Here is a 10,834-nt window from a genome sequence, read left to right as displayed (position 1 = left end):
CGGCCGGCCGGCTGGTCCCATGGAGCCCGGCGGCTGCATCCCGCCAGGGTCGTACCGCCGTGTGCCGCTCGCCGCCGCTCCCCGCGTCGCCGCTTCGGCCGGCGGGAGCCGTGGGCCTCGGGGCAGCCTTTGCGTTCAAGCCGGCAAAAGCTGCCCGCACAGCGAAGAGCGACTTGCCGGGCTGAGGAAGAGGTGCTGAGCTGCTCCTGCGAAGAGCGGACCAAGGGCAGGTTGCGGTAGAAGTGGATTTGGAGAAGAAAAGCGGCGATTATCGCTTTCCATAATGGGGATCTGTTGTAGCCCCTCGTGAAATGGACTGGGGGGGTGTCTATTCTTATATTCTGAATCAGTGCCTAGAAATAAACATCAGTAGCATTGTGCACAAAGTCACTCAAAAGTTCTCCCCACATTCCCTTCCTGTCGTCTAGGTGCAGGAGGGGGCTGATATTTGCAGGTGCGGTCAGGCCAGGTGCCTCTCCCTTAAATGGTCACAAAGTATTATTTTGAAATAATCTTGATGCTACTTCAAGGAAACTGCCTAGGTTTGTTACCCCTTAGTGTAAAGTAGACAACTTACATGGCAAGTAGGTGTAGTCAATTCGAAGCGGAAAAAAAATGGGACCATTTAATCTTTATGGAGTATTTCTGTACCTGCTAACTTTCCCCTAACCCTAACCCTGTAATGTCTGTACCCTGATTAGAGGATCCTGCTGTTGAAACAGCGGAGGAAGCTAAGGAACCAGCAGAGGCAGACATCAATGAACTCTGTAAAGACATGTTCAACAAAATGGCCACTTATTTAACAGGTGAACTGACAGGTAAGGCACTGCTTTACTGACCTGCAAGTAAGTTTTTGGTTCTTTTCATTTTCTGTTAAAGAAATCTGTTGTGTAGTTTGTCTAAATGATACCTATTTAGATCATATCTAGCAAGACTGGCAGTTCAACCCTGGCATGTTGCTAGACTACTAACAACACTGAGATTAATCATATTAATGAAGTCCCAGAATAGCACAAATACTTTTCAGAAGAATTCAGGGTGATATCAGCAACTTAAAAAAAAATTATTTTTAGTCTTGCAGAAGCTTGTACATGGAAAAACAAACAAACCAAAGGGGTCTAAGTTAAGAAGGACTAGAAGAGAAGCACAACTGAGTGGAACATGTGCAGCTATTTTGTTTCTGAGTGAGAACGAGGATCATACGCATGTTTTCCAACAGTCATGCTTTAGAATAAACTGCTGTGCAACATTAACTGGAGCAAAGTAAACTGCTCAACAAGTTAATGGATTCCATAGGCTCTAATTTTGAAAGTCCTACATAGCACTACTGATTTGCATGGACTTGAAGGGTATATGTTACAGATTACCAGTCTGGATTTGTGCTATCAGTTTTGTAAACATAAGCGTTTAACTGACAGAATAAGAGTAGAAATGTGAGGAATTAGTCACTTTTTCTCAAAAAAAACCCGAAAATTGAAAGTGAGTAAGTATTCATCAGTCCAGTTGATTTTTACAATTCACAACATGTCATCTCTTTTCTTATAGACCATTATACTAATACCTCTATTACCATCTAAACTATTCTTTTTTACATTTGGCTATTGGTTTGAAATCTCTTGTTCTCTTGAAGAGTCTGCACCCAATTCAAACTGCATCAACTTTTTAATTAAAATAAACTCTTATTCTTTTTAAGCCACCAGTGAAGACTACAAACTCTTGGAAAACATGAATAAGCTGACTAGCTTGAAGTACCTAGAAATGAAAGATATTGCTATAAACATCAGTAGAAATCTGAAGGATTTAAATCAAAAATGTAAGTAAACCAAATAAAGTAGGGGTATAATGAACAGTACACTTGTTTGGGAAATGAAGCATCTAAGAGTCAGATAGTTCATACTTCATTAGGTGCTGAAGGAAAGAAAACTCATTGAAATAGACATGCTGCTATACAATGCCAATCTTGTATGTTTCTTTACAGCTATAGACTATGTAGACTAGCATAAGAGAAAACACATCTGAATTTATGTCCTGTTTTACTCCAGATTTTGGATCTGATAGGAAATAACGCTTCTTTTGATTCACGTTGTATTGTTATTTGTGTTGAGTCTAGCCAGTACTCTTAAACATTTCATACTTTCCTGGAACATGGCTATCAGTATCACCGCTTGATTTTGGGTCAGGGGAAGGAAGGAGATTTTAAATTGTTCTATCTAAAGAATGTAATGAGAAATTCTTGTGTTTCAAGTATGAACTGTTTCTTGGAAGTGAATTACTGAGAACTGACAGATATGATTTTTCTGCTTTTTTAAGATGCTGCTCTTCAGCCGTATCTGGAACAAATCAACCTAATTGAGGAACAGGTTGCAGCTCTGGAGCAGGCAGCTTATAAATTGGATGCATATTCCAAAAAACTTGGTAACTATTGTCCTCTACTGTTACTACCTAGCAGCATAGGCCCTTGCAAGGGGATTTAAAAAGACAAAGTAAACTCCTCCATTTAACAAATCTGAGCTGCAGAGTTGCCTATGCTACTTTTGAGCAACAGACATTGTATGTGAAGTGGTAAGCGTTGGGAAAAGATTAGTACAACAAGTTAAATGGAGGTGGACTAGTACAGGTTTTATTCAACTACAGCTTATTAGTGAGGCTTGATTTCTGTTTTACAATATGCACTGACCCAAATTCTAAAGACAGTTGTTTAATCCTGCAAATAGAGCGATTCATAAAGTTCGCCCAGGCACCCAAGTCCCCTTAGCTTAAATTAATATTACTGGCCTGACTTAAGCACCTGGTTCTTAAAAAAGTTTATTGTACAATTATATTTGCCTAAATGCTTTAGTAACAACTGACCCTGAGTGATACTGTAAATTAACTTGAATTTTAAGATGTATGGCAGCTTACAGGATTCAAAACTTTTACATATCCCATCCTAAAATATTGTTATTTTTCCTTCTGCAGAAGCCAAGTACAAAAAACTGGAGAAACGATGAAATTACAACAGTCTTTAAGTTGGAGATGGGCATGAGTCAGACTGATTTCTGTTTAAGTTGCGCAACAGCAATTCTGTATGTTGACAAGGATTTGGTTACAGCTAACATCAAGACTGGTAACTTTTTCTATCTATTGAATACAGTAGGCTGTATTCAGGCTTAAGGCTGAATAATATTTTCCTCTTCTCAAGAGGTTCTGTTGCCTCAGTTGTTCTGCAGTGAAAAGTAGAAGCCTGTCCCTAACCCATACGTTGATATTGGCTGCCTGTGTGTTAGTCCTATGTCCCACATGAAATACTCTGTCTAGGAAAAGCCCTCCATAACCTATAAAGACATTTTCTCTTAGTAGCAGCGGGACCTAAACTTCTTTTTTTTTTTTTCCTTCATTGAGCTCTGCATTGAGAAGATACCCAGGCCTTTGGAGTTATGAGCATGGTATTGAAAACACTTCATTTTGGTATCCACTTTTATCTGTTTTAAATAGAGAGACTAATTATTATAAACTTACAATAAAACAACTTGCTGCATTTGTCTCTCTGGAATCTCAAGTTCCTGTTGGAAAGATTATGTAAGTTGTCTTTATTTTTTTCAAAGGGTCTGTTAATAAAGACAAACTCCTTCCAGCTACTGGAGATCATAGAAGCCAACATGTTTTAAACTCTGCGTCAAGTATTCCTGCAATTATATTCTTTGATTGTCTGGACCTCAGGTGAAATTGCAAGCAGTACTGCTTTATCACATGCTCAGTTAACCTAGCAGATCCTTTCTCTACTTTACCAATGAATTTTGATCCTAGTAGTTTTTTAAGAGGCACGCCCAGCACAAAAAGCTTCTTCTCTACCAGATTAACAGTGTTCCAAATTGCTAATTTAGCGGAGCCCTTCTTACTGAGCAGGTACTCCAAGGTTGGTTTTTTTTTCTGTACCTATTGACCCTGACTAGTTCAAGCTGGCTTTTGAGTGAGTTGCAGTCGAGGATAGTACAAGTGCTGATGTAGGAAAGAAGTAGTTCAAACTTCCTACAGGCTGTTTAGAAGAATGTCTAGTCAAGTGCCAGCGTGGTAAAGATCATAATGTCAGTGTCATAAAGTCAGTGTATAGCCACTGTAAATAGTCAAGATGGACACTTTTCCCTAGTGCTATTTAAAAGCAGTGAAGCAGATGACCTTTAAGAGCCTTCACCATCACTTTAAAAATCCTGGGTTTAAAATAGAAAATACTGTTCTATATGGCGTTGATGTAGGATTTGAGAGAGTTCATTTGAAGAAAGGCCTTTTTGGAATGGGCATCTTTAAAGAACAGGGTTAAGTCTCCCAGAGGTATCCAGCCATTTGCACCTGTATTGCTTTTATCTGTAGTTAGCTCACCGATGACTGTTCTACCTGTGAAAGCAAATTAGACATTTTACTATTGTTATCAAAGCAACATCCTCCAGCCCAATGGGAAGAGGTATCAACAGATGAATTACCATTTCTGTGTTGAAGGAAATTATACCATGTGGCGCAGCAGCCTGTTTTAAAATCTGATGGATCATTATCATCTCAGGATTCATGGTGTGTTCGCAGTTCTGCTGGACAAGAGGATCTAGCCAGGCAGATCTAAAATCTTTGTGCCTAGAGACTGACATTTGAATGACAGCCTGAACAGTGGCCTGCTTGGTGATCTCTGATGGTGGGAAGTGGTACCACAAGGTGGTAGACAATCTAGAAGTCCTGTTTCTCCAGTGTTTCATGCATTTGTAGATTATGCAAGAGCTAGACTAGACGTGATTCAGCCAGACTCACCAGTGTTTTTGATAGTACCATTCTTTCTCTTTGCCATTGTGGAGGAGTATCACAAATATTTGGCTGCTGATGTAAAAGCTTGGGGGTGCTTCTCGGAGTTCCTCTGTTCCCTGGAAGAACGAGGATTTTCATTATAGCATATAGCACTTGCATGTGGCTGGGAGCTTAGTCCCTGATCCCCTGTAAGTCCTCTCCCTGGCCCCTACCCATCTCTAAGAACAGAAAAATTACTGCTTCATAGCAGGTTGGAAATGGTTCTGGGTAGGTGGACATCATCTAGAGCTGACCAGCCACTGAAATGCTTACCAGGGCAGGTTGTTCCAGGATTGAAACGAGACCACTAATCTTCTGGCCTAGTGATCGCTCTGATTCCCAGCTATTTCTGGGAAGGTGGTGCTAGAAGCACAGAGCAGATGCTAGGACACAAAGGGATTGTTCTCTACTGCAGGGATGCAGCTGGCCCTGCACTTGGGCTAGGTGCAGAGGCCAAGATGAAGGGGTGACAAGAGTTGTATCCGAAGGAATTACAATAGAGAGCTGGCTATCTGCTGTCTAGAGAATTGTGATCATCTCCATGTGATAAAAATAATACCAAGCCATAAGTGCCAGTGACTTGTCTTATCGCATGGCAGCAATGCCAGTAAGTTCTGCTCATGGCAGATGACCTGCAAATCAAGTATTGAACATAGAACGGAACATGGCCCAAACATGCTCTGTGCTCTAGTAGCAGCACACTGCCAATGTAGTTGCAAGTCCACTCCCTTATTGAATGTGGGCCATATGCTCAGACCCTCAATGGGAGACAGACCACAGATCCAAGCTGGGTACAGAACTGAATGTATGGCAGCCCTGCTCTGTCTTAAGATGAGTCCCAGTCACCCTCCCTTTTCCTTAACACGTACTGTCTACATTCGAGCTGGATGCTAAAACTCAGTTCCGTAGTAAGAAGGATTCACTGTGACTGGGATCATAACAGCAGCCTTGCTCTGTAAATTCCTGAAGTGGCCAAGAAGAACAGAATGGCACTCCTGTTGTGTGTTTATGTCCTCTAGCACTTCTAACTGCCTTGGACCCAGTAGGGCACCTTTTCATCTTGAGACCATGGGGGGGCACATAATAACAAAGATGTTTCAGGGCTGCTAGTATTTCTTAAAAGAGGAGACAGTTACATGCCTCACCCTTAAGCATGGTTTAATGTACCAAGCTCATCCTGCAGCTGCATGACTTTCCTTCCATAATGCGTGCCTGGAGCATGCTATGTTGCCAAAGGCAGCTATGGACATGACAGCAGCCTGGTAGAAAGTTTTCCTAACGTGGGAGTTAGATATAAGGATTGTCAGAGGGTTTGGGCAGAAAGGGTTGCACTCAAGGATAGGCTAGTGCTAGCTAAGCAAGAACACATTCTCAGGGGCACAAGGGCTAGAGTTTTTCCTCTGCTCAGGAGAGAACTGGAAATTTGTGATTAAGCAGACTGTGATTGTACAAAACACCACTCTGGAGTACACACATACTAGCTGTAAGCCCTAATCAGCACTTCTCAGGTCTCCAAAGATGTCTGAAAGTAGAGGATGCTGTCAATGTCATGACTAAAATTGCGGTGGTGTTCTCTAAGACAGCATCCATGCAACTGTTGTTAAGAGGTATTGCTCCTCACCCCTCCAGGCCAAGGGGTTAAAGGGGACTGAGTGACAGTGGATAGGTAAATATGGTCACATGGAAGTAAAAACATTGTATCTCGTTCCCTCTGGAGAATGGAGGTCATCTGGAGAATGCTCAGTCTGCATGGAGTTTTGTGGCCTGCCCCATCCCACCTTTCAGAGTCAGAGGTCCGGTGTCTGCTTTATGTGTATGTAGCAAGGGAAAGAGCAGGCTATAGAATAGGTTTAAATACATTCCAGTGACACTCCTATTTGGATCTGATTTTGTAGAACTGCTGGCTTAGCCATGTCTTGTTTTAATCACAGGTGCATTTGATAGTTGCTTTGATGAAGAGATCCACTCACCACATGCAACCCAGCATACTGTTGGAAGGTCTAGGAATCTGTGTGATCGGGACATAGAAAATTTGGAAGAATAATACAGCATTTGTCTGCTCATTGTCTTTCCTTGACAGGATTGCAGGAGAGCCACGAGGGGGCGATGTGTCAGCAGAGAAAACTTCAGAAGATAAAGCAGTAAAGGCAAAGTAAGAACCACATCTTGTTCCTGTTGAAAAAGTTACTTTTCTACGTATAGAAAATACAATGCTATTTTAAAACTACAAAGATGAAAACCTCCAGGAACTCTGAAGATTGAAATCCATCTAGCCGTGCATTGCCAGCAAGTGCTTAGTGATTTCAGGTAAGAGGGCTAAGAAATAGCAAATTCCTTCACAAACTCTTGAGTATCCCACCTCCAGGAAGCAGAAATGGGAAGAGGAGCTTGTCCCACAAGTGCCTCTCTATTGGGAGGAAATTTTAGAGACTGACTACCTGGCTGTCTGAAGGATTGTGTGACAGTGGCACCCCAATTAGGCCAAGAGCTGACAGCTGTGTTCCAAGTTCTATCTCTGAGCAACTATTCCCCTCTCTACCTGAGGGCCCTCCGTGTGACTGGTTGACTCCAAATCATGGCAAGGATGGCAGGTCCTTGGAGAGTAGCACCACAGAAGAGACATAGCTGTGTGTGTGTGAACAGAATTGTACTGGTGAAATGTGTAGTCCAAAAGCAGAGGTGCAACTTCATTGCTGCTCAGACATCTCACCCGGAGAGTCCATAAGAAGTTCCAGAGGAGGTACGGAGGTACAGGGGGAGACTAAATCTCTATCTCTTCTCTACTGGAGCATTTCCTGGTGGAAAATTGTCCTGGTTGTGGCTGGAATAGAATTAATTTTCTTCCTAGTACCTGTTACAGTGCTGTGGTTTGGATTTAGGATGAGAATAATGTTGATAACACACTGATGTTTTAATTGTTGCTAAGCAGTATTTACACTAAGTCAAGGACTTTTCAGCTTCTCACACTATCCCACCAGTGAATAGGCTGGAGGGGCACAAGAAGTTGGGAGGAGACACAGCCAGGACAGCTGACCCAAACCGGCCAAAGGGATATTCCCATACCATATGATGTCATGCTCAGTATATAAACTAGGGCTGGGCATCGGTCTGCAGGTGAGGTCTGTGGTGAGGAATTGCATTGTGCATCACTTGTTTTGTACATTATATTATTGTTATTTCTTTTTTTTTCTTTCCTTTTCTGTCCTATTAAACTGTCTTTATCTCAACCCACAAATTTTACTTTTTTTTTTCCTAATTCTCTCCCCCATCCCACTGCGGCGGGGAGAGAGTGAGCAGCTGTGTGGTGCTTAGTTGCCAGTTGGGGTTAAACCATGACAAAAATATAAGAAAGTAGTGGGTGCTTGAAGGGAAGAACATGGAAGAGAACAAAGGGAGGGCTGACAGAGAGTTAAGGGGCAAAGTATCTCATCAAAGCAGTCTATGCAACTGTTTTGGAGCTGAAGCAGTTCTTGAGGACTTGGACTGCAACTGCAAACCAGGGGGTGAAAATCAGCCTAGCAAATATAGCTCTTTAAGGAGAATCAGAAGAATTCAGTTCCAGAGGAGGATTTTTTTCCTGGCACCTTGAGACAGCTGCTCTAACAGGTTATTCTGAAGTCACCCAACTTTCAGAGCAGTACTTCATGGAGATGCCCACAGTCCAGAATGAGCTCTTAAATCGTTAGTGGAAACTGCAACATGTCCAAGAGCTGAAAAACAGCTGTTCTAGAACAGAGTATACTTTTAAACCTGGAACTCTGTGTTCAATAGAAATGTTTAAAGATATCAATGGGGTGATAATCACAAGTGTATATAATGGCCTGAATATAAACACATTGTTGTATTTGCAGCATCCCATCAGAAGACAAACATATAAGCAATGGTAATAGGCAGAAGACAAGCATGCTATGAAAGTATGACAGGGTTTGTTAATGATTAATGTTGTCCCTGCTTTCTGATACTACAGTAGAACAAGGTTGACCTTAAAAAAGGTCGCAGAGACTTAAAAATTAAAGCAGTTCATCCAAGTTTGTTGGTAGTGAGTGATTTTTTTCTAACCAGTGTTTAACCCAGAGGAAATGAGAGCAGCTATTGGTTACCTTTCCACTGTTGTTTTTACTGTAGGCTTCCTAAAGTGAGCCTTCCAGGATGCAGCTTCAGCCCTTGCTGATCCCACATCCCTGTTCCACGTTGCAATGGAACCCCTGGGAGCCCCCTTGTCTGTTCAGTGTGGAGGCAGTTGTCTGAAACAGGGAAGCTGCCTCCTGGGCCATTTCCTTTGCCCCTCATAGGAAACATGCTGCAGCTGAAGAATGACTTGCCTGAGGCAAGGGGGTGTAACTTAAAAGTGTGTTCTTTCAGCTCAGTAAGTAGTATGGTCCTATGTTCACAATATGTTTGGGCTCAGTACGTGTAGTGGTGTTGTATGGACCTTATGTTGTGAAATAAGCTCTGATTGATTGACAAAGGTGTAGAGTTCAGTGGAAAAGGACTTATGCCACTCTCCCAAAAGTTCTCCAGAGGAACAGGTACTTTTCTGCAAGATTCTCCCTAGGTAGAGGTGTTCTTTGGGGAGAATGTAACTGAGAAGTCAGAAGTGGGAAGAGCTGATGTTTCATTTAGTATAGGAGGAAAGCCTGGCAGAATCTGGAGAGACATTTGGTTCACTGGCATTAAACGGTCCCAGTCTCTTGCTGTTGTGGATGATAGCCATTGCACCTTGTAAGGTCTGGGTTATGATCTGGAGAGCAGATGGCTGTGGTGGCATCCTCACACAGCTTTCCACTCTAGTAACTAGGTATGTCATTACAGTGGGACAAGTATATCCTAAGATAGCCAGGACTACTTTTCACTGGGGGCCATTGCACTTCCTCTCTCTCCCTCATTTCCAAAGAGTTGAACTAGGAACAAAGGAAGTTCAGGCAAGCTGCCATAAAGAAACCAGGCATCTCTCTGACATGATAGCAAGTTAAAGAATTTTACTTAAAGGCGCTGTATAGGGAGTAGTTAAAGAGAGCAATGCAATACAGATATAGGAAATGATATAAGATGATAAAGGAAATCCATGCAATAAAATAGTGTGAACTGTTTGCAATTTGAAATATAATGTAAAATGAAAATGAGAACCAATGTGAGAAGAGTGAATAGCTATTCAAATTTAAAGGTAAAAGTTGCTTTGAAAGATGCTAAAAAGCATTTAACCTTGGAATTATGGCAGGAAATCTTTTCTACCTTACTTAAGTACAGAGGCCAGATTTCATCTGAAGGGCAAAAGCCAATAGAAAGACCAGTTCATTTTTGCCTTCTGAAGTTTCTTATGACTAATGTTCCCTGGACTGTGCCACCTAAAGCTTTGGTAAAGCTTAACGGCCCATAGTGGTTACTCATGCTTCTAATCTACAGCATGTACAATCATTTTATTCTATGTCTAGTGGTTATCGTATGCTGTTTCCTATAAGAGAGGCCACGTTTTAGCCTATGAAGAGAGTTCAGATTAGCCTGTATGGATTTCAGAGCTCGTTATTTTTTGCAGTGTGTGAGCACAGGACAAGAGGGTCTAAAGGTCATAGTTTTTAGGGAATTAATCCCTTTGTGCAGGGTTTTGGGGGTTTTCCTTTACTTTTCAAGTAGTATTTCAGACAGCTGCAAATGAAATACATCAGGAAGCTGGGGCAGGGAGTCAGCTAGAACAGAAAATAGATGCCACAAGCTAGGCAGTAAAATGCTTCATCTATCCTTTGACACCAGTTCTGTGATCTCCTTGATCTGAAAAATGAGTAATCACAGTGTGTTCATGGGTATGGGAGACTATTAAGTGGGCCACACATTGCAGAGAGTGGAAAAGCTGTGCTCCTTGGACTGAGAGTCTTCAGTGAAAGAGAGAAGTCAAGTGAGGCATGCTCCATATTAGAGCTTGAAAAGGCAAAAGCACAAGTGTGAATCTCTTTGGGTTGCTCAGCTGCAAGTTGGAACCTTTGCTCTGTGTGTGTGTCTCATTGGGGGGGGGGGGGGGGGGGGGGGCTCACGC

At 42.2% G+C, this 10,834-nt stretch overlaps 1 protein-coding gene across 9 annotated transcripts in view; it reads left to right on the top strand.

The window, feature by feature from the left end:
• The window catches only part of BLOC1S2 (biogenesis of lysosomal organelles complex-1, subunit 2), a 14,228-nt gene that overhangs the window by 308 nt on the left and 3,086 nt on the right, over window positions 1–10,834 (top strand). For 2 of the 9 annotated variants that reach the window (XR_774109.1, XR_774108.1), the window contains exons 2-5: window positions 702–818; window positions 1,694–1,813; window positions 2,311–2,415; window positions 6,887–7,113. Coding sequence is in view for 2 of the 9 variants with exons in the window: in XM_010563510.1 (XP_010561812.1) it covers window positions 702–818; window positions 1,694–1,813; window positions 2,311–2,415; window positions 6,887–6,951 (407 nt within the window). In the remaining 7 variants the exon portion in view is untranslated. The other 7 variants (XR_774113.1, XR_774111.1, XR_774110.1 and 4 more) reach the window with 7 other exon arrangements.

This window comes from Haliaeetus leucocephalus, unplaced genomic scaffold, assembly GCF_000737465.1.
Source record: "Haliaeetus leucocephalus isolate CR32 unplaced genomic scaffold, Haliaeetus_leucocephalus-4.0 Scaffold168, whole genome shotgun sequence".
NCBI classification, from domain to species: Eukaryota; Metazoa; Chordata; class Aves; order Accipitriformes; family Accipitridae; genus Haliaeetus; species Haliaeetus leucocephalus.
Note: the sequence above shows the minus strand (reverse complement) of the source record. Positions and strands in the feature narration are given on the sequence as shown.